This window comes from Anticarsia gemmatalis, chromosome 2 (genome assembly GCF_050436995.1).
Source record: "Anticarsia gemmatalis isolate Benzon Research Colony breed Stoneville strain chromosome 2, ilAntGemm2 primary, whole genome shotgun sequence".
Lineage (NCBI taxonomy): Eukaryota > Metazoa > Arthropoda > Insecta > Lepidoptera > Erebidae > Anticarsia > Anticarsia gemmatalis.
Window position 1 is genome coordinate 13,102,786 of NC_134746.1, and position 20,076 is coordinate 13,122,861.

The 20,076-nt window shown below is 37.7% G+C and overlaps 4 protein-coding genes across 7 annotated transcripts; 3 read left to right on the forward strand and 1 right to left on the reverse strand.

Moving 5' to 3' along the window:
• Positions 1 to 2,388: 2,388 nt before the first annotated feature.
• LOC142985252 (BTB and MATH domain-containing protein 40-like) lies at positions 2,389 to 5,244 on the forward strand. Its single transcript, XM_076133303.1, has 3 exons — positions 2,389 to 2,542; positions 2,705 to 2,819; positions 3,338 to 5,244. Exons 2-3 carry the CDS (start codon positions 2,709 to 2,711, stop codon positions 4,340 to 4,342), a joined length of 1,116 nt encoding a protein of 371 aa, XP_075989418.1. The 5' UTR covers positions 2,389 to 2,542; positions 2,705 to 2,708; the 3' UTR covers positions 4,343 to 5,244.
• A 923-nt stretch (positions 5,245 to 6,167) lies between these two features.
• Positions 6,168 to 10,565, forward strand: LOC142985257 (casein kinase II subunit beta). Of its 2 annotated transcripts, none has more exons than XM_076133327.1 (8): positions 6,168 to 6,285; positions 6,535 to 6,610; positions 6,683 to 6,785; positions 7,264 to 7,363; positions 8,247 to 8,338; positions 8,499 to 8,688; positions 8,811 to 8,908; positions 10,300 to 10,565. In XM_076133327.1, exons 2-8 carry the CDS (start codon positions 6,539 to 6,541, stop codon positions 10,329 to 10,331), a joined length of 687 nt encoding a protein of 228 aa, XP_075989442.1. In that variant the 5' UTR covers positions 6,168 to 6,285; positions 6,535 to 6,538; the 3' UTR covers positions 10,332 to 10,565. The 2 variants fall into 2 exon arrangements, with proteins under 2 accessions (XP_075989442.1, XP_075989432.1); XM_076133317.1 differs by having other exon boundaries at positions 6,231 to 6,414.
• A 1,685-nt stretch (positions 10,566 to 12,250) lies between these two features.
• LOC142985287 (casein kinase II subunit beta-like) lies at positions 12,251 to 17,975 on the forward strand. Of its 3 annotated transcripts, none has more exons than XM_076133373.1 (8): positions 12,251 to 12,346; positions 12,596 to 12,671; positions 12,744 to 12,846; positions 14,788 to 14,887; positions 15,585 to 15,676; positions 15,899 to 16,088; positions 16,204 to 16,301; positions 17,713 to 17,975. In XM_076133373.1, the coding sequence occupies exons 2-8, from the start codon at positions 12,600 to 12,602 to the stop codon at positions 17,742 to 17,744; spliced, it is 687 nt and encodes a 228-aa protein (XP_075989488.1). In that variant the 5' UTR covers positions 12,251 to 12,346; positions 12,596 to 12,599; the 3' UTR covers positions 17,745 to 17,975. The 3 variants fall into 3 exon arrangements, with proteins under 3 accessions (XP_075989488.1, XP_075989505.1, XP_075989497.1); XM_076133390.1 differs by having other exon boundaries at positions 12,311 to 12,351; XM_076133382.1 differs by having other exon boundaries at positions 12,337 to 12,475.
• Positions 17,976 to 18,056: 81 nt separating this feature from the next.
• Positions 18,057 to 19,933, reverse strand: LOC142985282 (uncharacterized). The gene is made up of 2 exons (XM_076133359.1): positions 19,766 to 19,933; positions 18,057 to 19,685 (listed from the first exon to the last, which is right to left on the reverse strand). The coding sequence occupies exons 1-2, from the start codon at positions 19,817 to 19,819 to the stop codon at positions 18,699 to 18,701; spliced, it is 1,041 nt and encodes a 346-aa protein (XP_075989474.1). The 5' UTR covers positions 19,820 to 19,933; the 3' UTR covers positions 18,057 to 18,698.
• Positions 19,934 to 20,076: the final 143 nt, after the last annotated feature.

Genomic DNA, 20,076 nt, shown 5'->3' on the forward strand with positions numbered 1-20,076 from the left:
AAGCAAATGAGGCCAGACTAGTCTGGTGGCTCCAGACAGTGTGATGGTAGGTATAGGTATATTGAAACAAGAGTAAACAACAATAAACATGCCTAACTCAAATTTCAAATGATGTCATCATTTGAAATTCAAATGATCAATTTGATAGAGATTTCTTTCTTAAAAAAAACTATGCTGTTTTTGGAGTGTTTTAAAGACCGGGTAAGTATATCTGCTGGACATTAAAAAGGCTTCGGTATTAGTTTGTCCATATTTTCATTAGTTTGGGCAGACTAAGAAAAGCTAACGAAAGGCAAAACGTCATCCATTACATCTTACCAAGTACATTAAAATTCGGGTGGAAAGATACTAATTGATAATCAGATTATAATTCTATATTAGTATATACTTAGTCAAAGGGAACCAGAAAAGAGATCCACGTTCCTACAAAGATGAGAAGAGATAGCAAGTGATCGAAGGATCTGGAAGTCTTCGGAAGAAGCCTCTACCCACTCTACCCAGTATTAGGAACTTAATAAAAGTAAGTAGACTGGACTACTTATCAATCATAATTTATTCTTATTAGTTGCGCTCACCGGTCTGACAACGATCTGTGGGTGAAGCAACCGTTCTATAGACGGGTGACCGCATAGTGGTATTTGAGCTGGGCGTCTCCGTGCTTCGGAGGGCACGTAAAAAGTCGGTCCGGGTTGTTATCTACTAAAATAACAGTCGTTTAGCCATGTCAAACGCCTTCGGGCGGCTTGAACAACTTTGACACTAGGTTGACCACTAACCATACGATAAGAAGAAGATAGAAATACTCAAAAATCACGATAGAAATTGTATCGTAGACATTGTTGTGTGCAGCACTAGTGGCGAGGGGGAGGTGCCAGGCCGTTCCGGGGCGAATCCCGGGCCGCGCATGCGCTATGCAGTGCGCCAACTGTCACTTCATCCAGACTCATCTCACGAGGCGAACTTACTGCTGGGTTCGCTCGAATTCGACTTTTCGTTTCAACATGATTACTGTCGAAAAAATACGACTACTTATAAAATATTTTTGGAATTAGGCATAAGTAAAGCCAGGATCGCCACAAAGCTAAACAAAAAAGACCTTGCTGCTGAAATAAGTGTCGCCAAACAACTTGAACACAAGTTGCTGGATTCAAAAACAAATGGACGTAGACCAAGTGCAGAGTCAGCAGGACGTAGACAATTCTAAACTAAAATCCGTTTACTGAGATTGTCAAGTGGTTTGGTAGCACCTATTCCAGATTACAGACAGTGTTCAGGACTTGAGTTCTTTACGCCAGCTACAAAATGCTATTTAAAACCTCTCCATTATATAAAATAACGAGTAAAAAATATGCCTTTCATTTCAAGAAAGAATCAAACTATCACGGTATGATAGTAAAAACGCAATGACAACTGTGCCATGATATTTTACTTTGTACAAAATACTGAAATCATATAATTATAGGATATAGTTAACGTAATGTTTAAAAACTTTATGTCTGTTATGTTTTCGGAAAAACGAAGGTACGTAAGTATGTAGTAGGTATGTACCTACTCGAATTCGCAAATATATTACGGTCGTAAAATATTGTTTTTATTTTAAGTTAACAAATAATACAATATTTCACTTCTATGTAGCATGGGTATGCTGTAATAGCGTTATAAACTTTAAACTTAAAAGTTATACAGCTTCCTGACTTAGAGGCTACTTGTGTGCACATAGGTCCAGGTTCGATTTCCAGGACCAGTCAAATGACAATATTAATCTCTTTTTGTTCGTTGGGCGAACAAAATACACAAATCGGTAAAGATTTTTTCATAAGACAGATTTTTTACAGCACCTTCATGTTAAATCTGTATATAGTTAGTCCAAGGCTTCATATGAAACAGCTGCTGGCTGCATGCAGCCATATAAAATTTATTACATACCTACCTATCTATATACAGATATGTGACCACAGATTAAATATGACCATAGCGACACCCGCGCAGCCTCAACTTTTTGTACAGATTATTAATGTACCTACCTACCTAATGATTGAATGTAAATAATATTGTTTTAATAGGTGTGGCCATGATGAAAACTTCTTTTATTTAGTTACCACCAGGACATAATTCAAGCTTCATTTTAGTTTATTCTATTTTTGATATCTACTATACTGTAGCATAACCATCTCTAATATTTGTTACGTTTTGATTATAAGGATTTTTTGGGAGAAGCAGCTCGACAAATTACTAATTTTTATTACCTATTTAAAATTTCCATTTTTTTATATTTAAGAATATGACTGGGTTGATAGTATTTATATATTTGGGTACACCTACCTACCCCCTTCGTACAAGTCCCACAAAAATATTCAGAACTAAATGACAAAACATAAATAAATTAGGTCATCGAATGATTCCGAACGAAGCCAATACGCAAATTCGCGATCAATACTTGACTTGTTTGACAGATGACTCGAAATGACTAACGAGTTAGTTTTATTTTCGGAAATATATTAATTTTTGATAGTTCAGCATATATCGAATCGCTTTCATACAGGTAAGTAACACATATATTACTATATTCTGTTAATTGTATTGCGATATCTTATTTTACTGGTGGTATATTTGTTTAAATACGAAAACAGTGAGCTAGCAATGAGTAAGTAAACTTAATATTGTAAAATAATTTCAAATCATGATGCAATTTCTGTGTGCATAGATTCATGATGAGTGGGAATCCTGTTGACCTGTTTCTGAGAAGGGGCATCCCTCGCAGCGCATCTAATGGTCAAGAAGAACCATCGTCTCCACCACCTGAAGCTAACAAGGCTAAGGTAATAACAAGAATTCGATTTTTTATTTTATTTTTTAATGTTTATCTGAAAAAAATACAAGCGATTTGTCTCAAGTCTACCAAACATGACATTTTTAAGTACCATACCTACTCCAAACATAGGTACCATTTATTTTTTCTAAAATGATGACAGTCTTTTGTAAAGGTAATTAAAAATGCTTGTGCGAAATCGTTAGATTCTTATATGAATAAATAAAATATAATATTAGCTGTGCCGGACACAGTCCACTCTACCTATTTATTGTTAAATTATGATTAGATAAGATTAAAAATTTATAATTGAATGCATACCAATGACAATCAGGCTTTACAACTGATTGTAAACAAAATAGTATGTGTCTAGCTAAGTATTTATACTTTTTATGTCAGAACAGAGTGATCTGGAAAAGTTCATACCCTATGCTATTTATATTGTTATGACCAGACTGGGTATTTCCCCAGTGAGTATTCTCTTATATACTTTTGAGATATTTATATATTTTTTTTGTTTCTCAACAGGCGCCTCTAGGCTATGTATCAGCCGTACATAGATGCCAAACCGGTAAAGCGACTAAGATAGTCATATATGATGCCTGTGCGAAGATCATCAATGGTGGTGAATATGACATAGGAGGCACTTACTTGCCCAGTCAAGATCCTGAACTATGGTTCTTCTTCACAGTCTCATTGTGCCATGGGAAAAATCGCCTAGTCAACCTCTTCGTATGTCATCGAAACATCGGAGCCTTCTCCATCCAAGTACCCATGAGTGGTAATGTCACACAGAAGACAGTACCTGAACATGATGTACCAATTTTGCTTCTCCCCAGTGACTTTTGTTCACCCCTCGTATTCAAGAGTACTAAACCAAACCAAAATTTCTTCATAAAATCTTTCAGCATCAATTGTGACTTGACTCAGTTCCATTCAGCAAGTACAATGGTCATACCAGTCAAAATTGAAATGAATCCAAAGTTCATCCTAGATGATTATATTGTTAAATCAATTAAACTTCAACATGACCTGAGCAGCTTGTTGACAAAACAGGAGAAGACAGACTTCTTCCTTGAGTCATCTACTAATAAGAAGTTTCCAACACATAAGATTCTTTTGGCAGCACACAGTCCAGTCCTACGCAACATGATCAAAGACTCAAAGCTGACATCATTATTTATTGACCTGAATGATTCTGACATGGAATTATTGATTGAGTTCATTTACACAGGCACCATCAAAGATGTGATGAATCAAGATTGCTTAAAATTACTGGAGATTGCTGATAAATTCAAACTCAAGCCACTGTTCATGCTGATTCAGCATGTGATCGGTGACCAGATCAGTGTTACAAATGCTGTAGAAATGGCAGTGATAGCCAAGAAATATGAACTGACAGAATTGCAGAATAAAGTCTTTGATTTTATCATTAAAAATCCTGAAGTGATGAAGACAGATGCATGGATGAACTTGAAGGATGTGGAGCTGACCAAGTACCTGTTTCAGTATATGCACACTATGAGAGACTGATATTCTCCCGAAAACTCGCTTCTGAAACAATTACAAGCTTGCGTCTTGCAGTAAATTGTTTCTGAAGCAGAGTTTTTGCGAACCAGCCACAGCATTCTAAAAAATGGACATTATTATTGGACTGAAAAAGTGAGATAAAGTAGTAAACTAAAGGTTTAGGAGTGTTTTATTATAATAACAATATAATAGTAGATACAGTGCTATGTATAAACTGTATATTGATGTGTCATAAAACATTATGTAAGTGTAACTATGATAAGGTTGGCATGTGATGCATTGAAATGCATGTGGACTCTGGACATGGTAAAGATCTGTGATAGTAGAGACGGCGGGATGCAGCAACATAGACTTCTAACTCTTTGGTACTTTCCTTGTCTGGAGTAGTACTACATTTACTATGTGTAACTTAAAAAAAAATAGTTCTTATGTATGCATATCGGCTGGCGAGGTGAAGAAAGAATTTGATGAGAGGAAATATTGTAGGTTTATTTCAATGGGCACGACGCTGCGTAATTCTTTAAATTTCGCTAGCATACGAATATTGATCTCTTGGAAATTTGTTATAATTATAGTTGATTGATAAATAATTATAAAATGTATTCAATCGAAAATGTTTAGATGTTTAATTAATTAGTCTTTTCTTCCCCTAGCCAGTGGAAATGCACTTAACTTGTAGATTTTTGTAAGAATAATTATTTGATAATATATTTTAATCTTTGTACAATTCATTCTCAGTGTAATACATATACAATAAGACCTAGTTAAGTATATTTATTTTATGCAATATTTTTTGGCTAGGAGCCTGCTTAAATTTGCATTTTGTTACTATTGAACATGTTAATCAATCACTATTAAAACTATAGATCTGTGTGTTTAAACAAACAATAAATATTAATATTCGGGCCTAGAATCTATGATTTCATTCCATCCTACTTAACCCTTTATTTACATAGCGGTTGCGTTATACGTCGGTTTTTTAAATTTTAATATCGCCACATTGTTAATTAAGGGTCTCAGCACACATATGGGATCGGAAAGGGATCGTCACCGTATCGCCTCGAGCCGTTCAGAATGGTTTGTATTAAACTCCCTACTGCAATGCACACTAATCGGAATAATAACGTAATCGCCTCGCCTCGGAACAGGCTCCGAACTTGAATTCCCGCGCTTACGGCTCATCGTCCCCGCGCTTAGGTTTTTCCGTACCCGCGCTTACGTCTCTCCGTACCCGAGCTCACATCTCTTCGTCCACCCTTTCCCCTCCCGCGACTTGCCTGCTAAAGACGCCGCCATTCGCAAGGAGTATTTCATTCGTGTTGCGCGTATGTTTTATTTAAAATTTTAAGTTCGATTCAAACACAAAATAACGATGCAAAGGGAGAAACTTATTGAAGAAGTGAGAAAATATCCATAAGCGAGGCGTAAGCGCGGTGTCGCCTAGCCGTAGCTGAGTTGACGTACAGGCGCTGCTGATACGCTTTCGTTACGTGCATACGGTAGGTTGACAGCGAGGCGAAAGGCGTTACGGTTACGATCCCTTTCCGATCCCATATGTGTGCTGAGACCCTAAGTAGGTACATACCTACATAATAATTTATAACATATCTAAGTCCTTTAATACCTACGCTACGTACTAACTCCCTACTCATAACATACGTCTTGTTGAAAGATATCAATCAACGAACACAATATTAATTAAGTTTCATTAATTTCAAACAAAACATGACTAAAAATATAGGTGCAGAAAGTTAATTTTGCGGCAGTTTATGCAATAAAATAATAAAGAGTGAAGATTTGAATGATTTATTGAAGGGTATTTGTGCCATAGACAAACTTGTCTATATTCTGTGACACCCACACAGACAGCAAATAGAAATTTCTCTCTCTCTCATCCCAACCAAAGGTATCCTCCCGTCAAGCGTGGCTAATCAAGGCACGAAAAGGTGAGGTTTGTGATCGCTTTAAAGCACCAAATTCTGTTTATTTCGTATAAAAACCCACGTTTTTGTTGTGAAATCGGTGTTTAACGTGAAAATAAAAGTGTGGACATCAAAATAATCGTAGGAAAACAGGTGAAAACATAGAAATGCTTAGTATTTTGTTGTAACAGTGTGGATCAAAAAGCTTTGGATTTGTTATGTCCGTATCTTTATACGGAAACGGTTTTCACTTACTAAATGTCTTTATTTTAGGAAAATGAGCAGCTCGGAGGAGGTATCATGGATTTCATGGTTCTGCGGGCTGCGGGGAAACGAGTTCTTCTGCGAGGTACTTAGTTCGATTTATCAGTGGGTTGTGTTGTGATTGTATTAGATATTGATCCAACATTTTCGATTTCAGGTGGATGAGGATTATATAAATGATAAATTCAACTTGACGGGGCTAAATGAGCAGGTGCCACATTACAGACAAGCTTTGGATATGATATTAGATCTGGAGCCTGGTGAGTTTATTGTATTAACTTTACTTGTATTGAGGTTAGTGTTCTAAATTTAAAAAACTCCTGCGCCTAATTTCATGATCTCATAGCTTGAGAAATACCTATTTGTTGATGACTTAATGGTTATGTGATAAAATATTACTGTATGACTGCAAATAGGATTTGTGTTTATTTATCATGTCAGCTGTTGTTCTAGTCTTTGTAATTCAGTCAATGCACAGTAATTTATTTATATACCTATTACTACATATTTGTACCTATTGACACTATGTTGTGATAATGTGTATATAACATCTTAATGCATTGATACAATGATTACACTAATACATTGTTTTCATACAGTGATTGCTGTAAATATGAACTTTATAAGAAATTATTCTTACTGACTCATCTATGAAACCTTAGCTAGACCTCATGATAACAATTTGCTTCACCAAAGCAGCTAATACATGTGGAATGATTCAATATTATCTGTTTGCAGATGATGACCTTGATGACAATCCAAACCAGTCCGATCTGGTGGAGCAGGCCTCCGAGATCCTCTACGGACTGATTCATGCACGCTACATTTTAACTAATAGGTAACTCACACATATTTTTTCACCAGTATAACTTCATGATCCAGAATAAAATATGTAAGAACAAAACTATATATGTGATATTTAATATTTTAATTAGATTCAGTATAAGAGTTCAAACCTGGTTACAATGATGTGATGAAGACAGCTCTCTAGTTAAAAAAAAATGCCTGCAACCTGTTGAAATGCAAGCTTAGGATAAAAACTCCTTTTGAACAACTTGTCACAAACTTTCTCACTTATTATAGAAGTAATAACTAGCAGTCCAATTAGCTACTCTTTATGAAATCTAGATAAATGGCATAGTGGCTTTAATACGTCGTACATTTGTTGGAGATTAAATGAATGCCTTATATTATGTTTCAGACTGAAATTAATTCTATTTTAACATCATTTTTATGAAAAATATTGTCATAGCATGAGCATTTTGGATGAACTTTTTATGAGTACAAGTATAATATTTTATTTATTTACCTGTGGCCATGTTATGGTTCAAACTTTAAAATATTTATGTAAAGACATTAGTCATATTTCAGTTACAAAACCTAGGGGGAGATATGTTAATATTAAGTTTTGTTGTCTGGTTTGCTGAATGTCAATGCATATAAATAATTTATAGCTAAGAGTTGTGTGACATTGACAAATGCACTGATGATGTCATGTTGATTCACTTGGAATTGAAACTGTATGGATGAAGGAAGAATAACTCCTTTGTCTTTGTCTTGTCTTGATCTTAGAGAAACATGTTAGGAATCCTATTACTATAAATTATAGTTATACTGTTGCTAAGTTGATATTATTTTAGGGGAGCCTGAATCTTTTTTAAATTTGTTCATATTCAACAAGGTTTTTGTAAATAAGTTTATATGTTTAACTTTTGTTACAGAGGGATTGGACAAATGTTAGAGAAATTCCAAACTGGTGATTTCGGCCACTGCCCTCGAGTTTATTGTGAATGTCAACCAATGCTTCCACTTGGTATGTATAGTTGTATATTATTACATATTATCTGTTATATGTACAGGATTTCAAGAATTTCACAGTGAGATGTGACTTATCAAATTTGTTACAAATGTGTACTACAGCTACTGATTTTTCAATGATTGTATAGACTATAGTGTAACCTATGTATTGGCAGGTCTGTCAGACGTGGCCGGCGAGGCGATGGTGAAGCTGTACTGTCCGCGCTGCATGGACGTGTACACGCCCAAGTCCTCGCGGCACCACCACACGGACGGCGCCTACTTCGGCACCGGCTTCCCGCACATGGTGTTCATGGTGCACCCGGAGTACAGACCCAAGAGACCCGCCTCGCAGTTCGTGCCTAGGTACACACATTGCTTATAATGTTAAAGTTAATTTACATGACTAATGCCATGTTTCTTCTCCTGAAGAATGTTTGTCATGTTCATCAATCATATTTGTAACGCAAGCGTGTTTCGATGCGCAGGTTGTACGGGTTCAAGATCCACCCGCTCGCGTACCAGATCCAACAGCAAGCGGCGGCGAACTTCAAGGCGCCGCTGCGGAGTCTCTCGTACAACAACGGTAAACGCTAGTGACAGCCGCGCCGCCCGGCGCCACACCCGCACACTGATACAGACGCTCCCACACATCGATACCGCCCGTGTACATACGTCACGCCCGCGGCCTGTGACCACCCGCCACCCTGTGCCGGTCTGTGCCCCGCGAGCCCCGCCCTGTGACCCATCACTCTCATGTCGCGAGGGCAGCGCGCTAGAACTGCGTCTTGATAGTTTAACCTTAACATCGGCATTCGAGTGCATCATAAGCCATCAAAGCTCATAATATCATAGTTGTTGTATGACACAGCGCACAGTGTATGTATGTTTGTGTTCCTTCTGTTTCTTGATCTAACTTTCACGCTTACAATAAGCTTGAGTCGGAAGTGTCGCTAGCGGGAGCGTGGCTCACACCGGTAGCTATGTGCCGTGCCGCGGCGGGCGGGCGCGCTCGGTACTCGGAGCCTGCCGTGTCGAGTCACTCGGGGACAAACGGGTGTCAGTCACAGTTCGTCTGCTATCACTGTTTTACACAAACAGAACAGACGACAGAGCCGCTTCTCTGCAGCCGATCTTGGGATCTGTCTGTCGTGGGACGTTTGCCAACTGTATACTAAGATTATTACAATTCTGTGGCCAATTAGCGATAAATAACATATATTGTAACAAGAGTCCATTTCGCGTCACAGTAATGTATGTTATGGTCTAACACCATGAGCATTGTAGTAAGTAAACGCAGTTGACGAGTAGCATTATGTACTGTAGCTTGCATTCAATATGAGAGTAACAGTAGGGGTTCATGTATTTTTATTATTTTTATATCCGATTACAGCCATTACGATGTAGGTGATCATTTCATGGACGCGATTATTTTTCGTGAGAGATTTATTCTACTTCGTTCTTGTGTACTGGTTCCAGTAATTATCAATAAACGATGAGACAACTATTGGCCTTTTTTCTTGCTTATCCTGCATGTTGACCACGACGAATCCTCTCGCTGACCGCACACGAATGGAGGATAGAGTCGAAGTTAGATGTCGTGTCGAGTAACACTGTTTACGTACTCGAGAGAGTCATCGTAGCGCTGAGTTGCGACGGCCGCAATATAGTACAGTTGACATGAGTACCACCTTAGCTAGTTACGTACATGATCGCTATTTAACGTAGTCGCCACGCTATCTCATGGAGTGTTCACCGTCGCCGCGGACGGGACGCTTGAGCTTGTTGCAACGCCTTTGCTTAGTTGAACAGACGCGTCACGCGGCAGACAGCTGAGCGCGAGAGCTTGCGGCGCCGCCGCGACGTGAACACTCCACCCGCATCACGTTACTCAGTTATTAACCGCCTTTGTCGCAATACACCCGAACGTAACTCGTGAACTAACATTTTTAATGAGAAAATGTTTGTTTGCCGCAGAAACGAAGACTTCCAGTAACATTCCAAAATGATAATTTAGCCACCGAGTGCGCTGCGACCAGGGCACAGGGCAAAGCACCCTGCTGCGGACTGAGCAAGTGACCTGCGTGCCACCTCACTTGTACCACGATATATTTATCTTCTACGAGTAATACATGCATACATAATAATATTTATTAAAGACTATTTTATTAATTTTACTTCCCATATAACGATACAGTTATGTTTTAAATTCAATAAAGTTTATTTTTACGTTTTCTGTACAATATGTTTTTCATTTATTTTGTGTGTGCAGTTTATGAAATTACATGTGAAATAAGAGTATGTTTTGTAGAATGCAAGATATGAACTTCAATTTTAATGATATATAAGTTAGTATAATACCTAACTGAAGGGTAGTCACATGAGTAAGCCATTCAAACCGTTGGGTAGTTTGAAGGTGTACCTAATACATATTATATTTACAAAAGAATCAGGGTGTTCTGTGCGTGTAAGTGTCTCTTCACTGGACTCCCAGCAAGGCGCTTATTTTCGGAACAATCTTTATGATCTCGGTCATCTGGCTACCCTAGCTATTATTACTGCAAATGCAGTTTATGTCACTATAGGTAAAGACGCTCAAACGAGTATACTCGCACGAGTTTTCTAGATAAGTTTTGATACCTAGGTATATCAATACAGAAGCATTCGATTCATTAGTTTGTTGTATAGATACAATAACATAAATAATAGGATTCGCGGCATAACATATCGTTCAGCAGCTGCGGTTGTGGTAGGTATCAATTTGAAAAAACAATACTACACGACCTATTAAAGGAAAAAGCAATGGGGATATCAGGATAGAATGAATGTACCTAGTTGGTGGGTAAGTTTCGCCCGGGAGAAAATTAACAAATTAAACAGTCCCGTGGTCCTGCCAGCGCTGGTAGGACCGTTTGTTTTATAGTCCGACATCCTAGTAGAGGGTTTTGGCATGCACGATTTGTCTCAATTAAAATTATTTGTCCTAGGTATATGTTACCAAAATAAAGCAGCAGTATTCTGAATTTTATGTAAGTACTGCCACCGCCGTCCGCGAGCGTTGCAAACGAGGTTATCTACTAGTTTGTTGGAATATAGTAACATTTTTGGAACCGGTACCGCACTATAGAAGTTATCGACCAGCTATTGATACAGAACACCACCATGCCTGGCCTTTGCTATCACGGACCAAGAACTTTCCTCTGGTGGAACGGTACAAGCTGGTCCGCATCGACGCACCGGTCGTGGAAAGCTGCTTTTAGCTATGGTCTTTTTTCAAGGTTGTGCTAACAGTTGCCTACATTTTACGGCCATCGAACTTTTAAAGCGTTCATGACAGTATCAGTTTCGAAATATAATTTTTTTTGGTTAACCGTGGCTCCGGTATAATGTAGTTATCGTAAAGTGATACAAAAGTAGGTACAACATAAAATAAATAGTTATTATATGTGCATGGGTTCGTAGTTTATTCAAAATAAAAATAAATATCTAAAAAAAATAACAGCAACCGCGCCGTTAACTGCCCTCGGGATTAACCGCGCGGTTACTGTTTAGTATGCAACCGCTTATGGATGGAGGTTCAAGCTTATAAATATTGAACTATAACCGCACGTTTTACCACTAAATAACCGCTAGTCACAGAGTATAGTAATAATACTGATACCGCTAGTGCGTAAGTGGGCTTATATTGCTTATAATATATTTTTATAATGTTTAATTTCATGTTGTAACATAGTCTTTTGAGACACATTATAATATCATTATTACTTTCGTGTACAAGTCACTGCTAGTTTAGGTTATCAGTTTATTCATATAAATTATTTAAAATGTGTAGAGAATAAATTTTGCACCATTAATAAAATACTAAAGAATGAACATTTGAATGATTTATCGAAGTATATTTGTACCATAGACTAGGTTGTCTATATTCTGTGACACCCACACAGACAGCAAATTGAAATTTCTCTCTCCCTCATCCCAACCAAGTTATCCTCCCGTCAAGCGTGGCTAATCAAGGCACGAAAAGGTGAGGTTTGTCATCACTTTATTGCTTTTAAATCTGTTTATTTCGTGTAAATATCCACGTTATTCATTTAAAATCGGTATTTTACGTAAAAATAAAAGTGTGGTCATCGAAAGAATCATAAAAAACCAGGTGAAAGCATAGAAATGCTTAGTATTTTGTTGTAACAGTGTGGACCAAGAAGCGTTGGATTTGTTATGTCCATATTTCAGCACGGAAACGGTTTCCACTTATCAAATGTTTTTATTTTAGGAAAATGAGCAGCTCGGAGGAGGTATCATGGATTTCATGGTTCTGCGGGCTGCGGGGAAACGAGTTCTTCTGCGAGGTACTTAGTTCGATTTACTCGTGAGTTGTGTTGTGATTGTATTTGATATTGATCTAACATATGTGATTTCAGGTGGACGAGGATTATATAAATGATAAATTTAACTTGACGGGGCTGAATGAGCAGGTGCCACATTACAGACAAGCTTTGGATATGATATTAGATCTGGAGCCTGGTAAGTTTAATGTGTTATTGTTGTGATCTAACTTACAACTTAAATTGAGGTTAATGTTCTAATTTTAAACAAATCCAAGAAGTATTGTTCATGGTAGAGTAAAAAAACACCATAAATGGGATTTGTGTTTATTTGTCATGTCAGCTGGTGTACTAGTTATTTTTATTTATTGCCCTTATATATCTTCAAAGAGATTTGTTCATGATGATTATACAATATACACTAATTTGTACTTGTGTGGGTGTAATCGCTATTATATTAGTGTGAAGTTGACACTAATTTGTGATGTGCACACTGCACATTATAATAATAGCTTTGAAATCCTTTATAATGTATGGATTTCATACAATTATTGCACAAAGTATGACCTTTTGTCAGCTTTCGGTATTGCAAACTATATTGTTAACCCAATATTATTTGTGTGTTAGCATTTATCTTGTTGGCTGTATTGTTTCTTACTGGGGGTAAATAGTTTAACCCTGAAAATCACTGTTCATTAGTATTCATAGACACAATAGATTTTTATTGCACACTAATAACTATCACAGGCATTTTGTAATGATGTTGTTGGGAACTTCACTTTATACCACATAGATAGTTCATTAAGTTTTGCTTGATACAAACTGAAAAAAAAATGGTTAAACCCTACCAATATTCACATAATGGTTTTTTTTTCTTAGACCTATAGAATTTTCTTACTAGCTGTTTAAAAAAGAATTCTCAAAAGTAAAACTGTCTCTATAACTGATGGTCTGATGCAGGTTGACCAAGCTAAAGACAAAGAGAATTAAGCACTTTCTTTAAGAAGACAGTTTTGTAAATTCATATAAATTGTCATTACTTCCAGTAAAAAGTCTAGAACATAAGAATTATAGTTTGTAGTTACAAATGACAAAGCCCACCTGTTGTGAACACACCTGCAATTAATGTCGAGACCTAAAGACTATTCTTACTTACTGCATAGTTTTTTTTTGTGTTTTGCAATATTCTGTCTTAAAATTAAAATGAAAACCTGTTGTTAAAACCCCTGTTCTACCTTCAAACATACAGAATTGATTACACAAATGTGTCAATATCAATACACAATATTTGTAGTGATTATCATTCACATAGCACATGATTGTAAATTATTAATGTGTTATTAACCAACTGAATGAGAAAGGTTATGTTCTTCATACTAAAACTATGTCAATATTAGTCATATCATAATAGATAACTAGTGTTTGTGTTGTTCATGCTGCCATGTGTGATGTTTCCCACATATATTATTATCTTGATATTTTTTCTCTTTATATCTGGCATCAGTACTCTTTGACTGTAATCAGATGAGTTTGATAAACATTCTCGTTGTAGAGTGCTGCATCCTGTGAGGTCAGCTACTCATTTGTCATAGGTGCCTATAAATCTATATTATAGGCCCATTATCTTGATAACATGGCTTAGTTTTTGTTTATAGTATGCTACTAACCTATATTTCAGTAGCAGACATAAAATTACCCCTACTGTATTTGAGTGATTGATAAAAGTGTATGAAATACTCCCATGTTTCCTACCAGATATGGCACAGTTAGCTCCAGAAGTAGCTGATCATACTCAATCTTTTGAAACCCTATATACTGAAGTGTGCTCATTATTCCATAGAAAAAACATTTGCCATTGATTGAAATGTTTAATTCTATCTCATTCTACCTGATTTTGTTGTGGAATAATGTGCACACTTCAGTATATTGATTTTTAAAAAAATTACTATGATCAGGTACTTTTGATGCTGACTGTACCAAACACTTTTACCATTTAATTTGTTTAAAAAAGTATGGGAATTGTTTGCCTAGGACTCGAGAATTAAACTCCAAAAAGTCCATAATACCGACAATTAGCAGTGCATATACTACCACTTGAACTACACAGTGATTTAATTGTGTTTTATTTGTTTATTTGCAGATGATGACCTTGATGACAATCCAAACCAGTCAGATCTGGTGGAGCAGGCCTCCGAGATCCTCTACGGACTGATTCATGCGCGTTATATCTTAACTAATAGGTATTTATTAATTTCTATAACTATAGTCAGTAGTAATGCAAAAGTAGCTATTGGCTCTGTGGTGCCCTGTATTAGGGGACATTGCGGGCCATGTGTGGGTCCCGGTAAAAGAGGAGTTCGAGCCTCATGTGCTTCCAAGAGGGCCAGTTTCACTACTTAGTCTACCACACGGTCCTCTTTATGCAACAAGAGCGCCTGGCAGGCGATCCACCGTCTTACCGGGCCATGGTGTAGCCTTCTTTCGTCAAGCATCACCTAACTCAATTTAAATTTCATGTTTAAGTAAAAACTTAGGGGATTTTTTAAAATATTCAGTTTTGTTGTCTGGTTTGCTGAATATCAATGCTTATAAATAATTTATAGGCAAGAGTTATGTGACATTGACAAATGCACTGGGATGTCATGTTGACTTACTTACCACTTGAACAATATAGATTTAGAAAGAATAAGCCCTTTTGATAAAGGAATAAATTCAATCTATGTAATAAACACGATCCTGATTTTTTTTCTGTGTATTACAGTCGCAAACCAGATATTTCTAGCTTGCAAGAACAACATGTAAGATTACGAATTTAATGCATTCCTTTCAAAATTACTTGCAATAATTCTAAAAATAATATTAAAGTTTTTCGCAGTGCCAGTTTAGCTTCGACTTTTGTAGGGCATTACATTATTTATTTTTTTGTTTTTGTTACAGAGGGATTGGACAAATGTTAGAAAAATTCCAAACTGGTGATTTTGGCCATTGCCCTCGAGTTTATTGTGAATGTCAACCAATGCTTCCACTTGGTATGTATTTTAACAGTTCAATAATAATATGAAATTTCGAAAAAGAGAGCATTCTTTGTGTGGGATGTACCTTTCAAAATTGTATAATTATATGCTTATAGTATGTAGTAGTAGCTTACTGATAATATATTGGTAAAAATGACGTTAACATGTACTCAGGTGATTAATGCAGTTTTTCAATGTCGCCTTATATGTGTTACATGTTATGTTTGTATGTGGCAGGTCTGTCGGACATGCCAGGCGAGGCGATGGTGAAGCTGTACTGTCCGCGCTGCATGGACGTGTACACGCCCAAGTCCTCGCGGCACCACCACACGGACGGCGCCTACTTCGGCACCGGCTTCCCGCACATGGTGTTCATGGTGCACCCGGAGTACAGACCTAAGAGACCCGCCTCGCAGTTCGTGCCTAGGTACACGCATTACTTATAATGTTACAGTCAGTTTAAGTGACTAATGCCATGTTTCTCTGCTGAAGAGTGCTTGTCATCAACCATTTTTGTAACACAAGCGTGTTTCGTTGCGCAGGTTGTACGGGTTCAAGATCCACCCGCTCGCGTACCAGATCCAACAGCAATCGGCGGCGAACTTCAAGGCGCCGCTGCGGAGTATCTCGTACAACAACGGTAAACGCTAGTGACAGCCGCGCCGCCCGGCGCCACACCCGCACACTGATACAGACGCTCCCACACATCGATACCGCCCGTGTACATACGTCACGCCCGCGGCCTGTGACCACCCGCCACCCTGTGCCGGTCTGTGCCCCGCGAGCCCCGCCCTGTGACCCATCACTCTCATGTCGCGAGGGCAGCGCGCTAGAACTGCGTCTTGATAGTTTAACATTAACATCGGCATTCGAGTGCATCATAAACCATCAAAGCTCATAATATCATAGTTGTTGTACGACACAGCGCACAGTGTATGTATGTTTGTGTTCCTTCTGTTTCTTGATCTAACTTTCACGCTTACAATAAGCTTGAGTCGGAAGTGTCGCTAGCGGGAGCGTGGCTCACACCGGTAGCTATGTGCCGTGCCGCGGCGGGCGGGCGCGCTCGGTACTCGGAGCCTGCCGTGTCGAGTCACTCGGGGACAAACGGGTGTCAGTCACAGTTCGTCTGCTATCACTGTTTTACACAAACAGAACAGACGACAGAGCCGCTTCTCTACAGCCGATCTTGGGATCTGTCTGTCGTGGGACGTTTGCCGACTGTATACTAAGATTATTACAATCCTGTGGCCAATTAGCGATAAATAACATAATATATTGTAACAAGAGCTCATTTCGCGTCACAGTAATGTATGTTATGGTCTAACACCATGAGCATTGTAGTAAGTAAACGCAGTTGACGAGTAGCATTATGTACTGTAGCTTGCATTCAATATGAGAGTAACAGTAGGGGTTCATGTATTTTTATTATTTTTATATCCGATTACAGCCATTACGATGTAGGTGATCATTACATGGACGCGATTATTTTTCGTGAGAGATTTATTCTACTTCGTTCTTGTGTACCGGTTCCAGTAATTATCAATAAACGATGAGACAACTATTGGCCTTTTTTCTTGCTTATCCTGCATGTTGACCACGACGAATCCTCTCGCTGACCGCACACGAATGGAGGATAGAGTCGAAGTTAGATGTCGTGTCGAGTAACACTGTTTACGTACTTGTGAGAGTCATCGTAGCGCTGAGTTGCGACGGCCGCAATATAGTACAGTTGACATGAGTACCACCTTAGCTAGTTACGTACATGATCGCTATTTAACGTAGTCGCCACGCTATCTCATGGAGTGTTCACCGTCGCCGCGGGTAGAGCTTGTTCGCGGACGAGAAGCTTGAGCTTGTTGCAACGCCTTTGCTTAGTTGAACAGACGCGTCACGCGGCAGACAGCTGAGCGCGAGAGCTTGCGGCGCCGCCGCGACGTGAACACTCCACCCGCATCACGTTACTCAGTTATTAACCGCCTTTGTCGCAATACACCCGAACGTAACTCGTGAACTAACATTTTTAATGAGAAAATGTTTGTTTGCCGCAGAAACGAAGACTTCCAGTAACATTCCAAAATGATAATTTAGCCACCGAGTGCGCTGCGACCAGGGCACAGGGCAAAGCACCCTGCTGCGGACTGAGCAAGTGACCTGCGTGCCACCTCACTTGTACCACGATATATTTATCTTCTACGAGTAATACATGCATACATAATAATATTTATTAAAGACTATTTTATTAATTTTACTTCCCATATAACGATACAGTTATGTTTTAAATTCAATAAAGTTTATTTTTACGTTTTCTGTACAGTATGTTTTTCATTTATTTTGTGTGTGCAGTTTATGAAGGTTTATGACATTAAATAAGTAATAAGAATATATTTTGTAAAATATAAGATTTTATCATTTATTTAAATAATTTGAAGCAACAACTATGAAATAATAATGCGCAACAAATTTTAAATAATATCACTGATTTAATCAAATTATAGTATGTTATTAAAATTTTAGATCCTTACATAATATATGAGTAGACAAAGAATCAGTTACTAAAGGTAATAAAATGTAAGTAACAAATGCTAAGTCATACACAATTATCACATCTCAAAAAATATTCTTACTTTTAAATAAAGCTAGAGAAAATTGGTAGTTATTTTATCTTACGCTAGATGAGAGAGTTAATTCTATATCAATGTATTTATGACTTTCTCATAATATTGTGTGATGGCTAACCACTACACAATATTATCATTATTAAAGGAAGTCCTCCTTCTACAATATTTACCACAGGACATTGGTAGACAGAGAGAGCACTACTTTCCCATACAACATTCTGCAGTTTACACCTACTTTAGACTGGATCTGAACATATGTTTCTTATATATTGTATATCTAAGTTTAATGCAACATAGATCTAGTAGAATATCCTGTCACTATTCTAGCATACAAAACTGTTAAAAAAATCATTGATTGTCATATAAATTACAAACATACACTACTGAGAATACACTATTGACATAACTTGTCATTCTTAAGATGCTAGGAATGTACACAGTTGCCGGACTAAATCAACATTGTTAATCTCTTTGAAAGTGTTACTACCCAGCACTTCTTTATTATTTTTAATGAATTTCATTGATTCCATCTTCAAGAATTCAGAATCATACATATCAGCAATAATAAGCAGGTCTAAAGCATTCTGCAGGCTCAATTGCTCTGATAAAGCATACTGGGATAACTCCCATAGACCTTTCAGGTTGTATCGGTCCGCTAACATTAACATGTTCTCAAAATTTATATTTTCAATATCTTTGACTGTTCCTGTGTAGATATATTCTAACATATAACGTAAATCCTCATCTCCTACATCAACTAGTTTGACATAACTGTTCTGGCTCTCAGCTGTCTCTTCCTTTAGCATAGCCTTGAAGACTTCACTGTGTGCGGCCAGTATGACTTTGTGGATCTGGAACTTGGAACCATCAGCAGATTCTATGGTAAAATCTGACCCAATGGGATCAGTCAAGAGAGCACCACAGTCATGGTTGATTTTGATACTACTGATGACATCAAAACTGACACTTTCTTTCTTGCAATGAGGCAATGCCACTGCAATATACAGATTTCTAGATTGTAAACATGCCACATCTAGCTCTGAGAAGTTGTAGGTGGTCAGGTAACTATGGGACATCTCTGCAAGTTTTTTGAACCTGTATTCTTTGAGGAACTGTTGCAAGTACACTATGTTGTTCTTCTTGTCGATTCTGAGTTTGTTGCCGCCACTCACGGCGACAGTGAATGAGCTCACGCCGCGATTGCATACAAACAAGTGGAGGAGGAACATGTCACCCACTTGTTCAGTTTTATACGTGAACCAGTAGTCAGCCACATCTTCCATATGAGTGCCCCCGATATCATAGAAATTAGGACGGTGAAACTTCTCGTATATTTGGTCGAGGCACAGCCATTTAGCTTCATTGGTCTGGACTGTACGGTGTCCATGCACAACTTCAGAATCCTGGAGAATTGCACAATAAATTAGTCATAGTCTCAGAAGTTCTGATGATAAAGCAAATAAGAATGAAAATGATGGCTTACCGTTATATTGATTTTGTTCTGCTCCTGGCCGGGTACTACACGTGCTTCGTACATTTTATAATTATTAAAATCTGTTTCAAATTAATATTATTCGGAATAAAGCCGCTTTTAGCAAGACTGATAAATATTTTTGCAAATATTGCGTTCCGTTCCAGTGGTAGTGGTAGAAAATGTATTTTCTAGTCCTCTGCGTTTATTTGTAAATTTTTATGATATGGATCTTTTATGAAGGGATATGTAATAAGATCTTAACTGAAGAACCAAAACTGATAAATTTGTAAATATTATCGGCTTACGTTACTACTTAATGG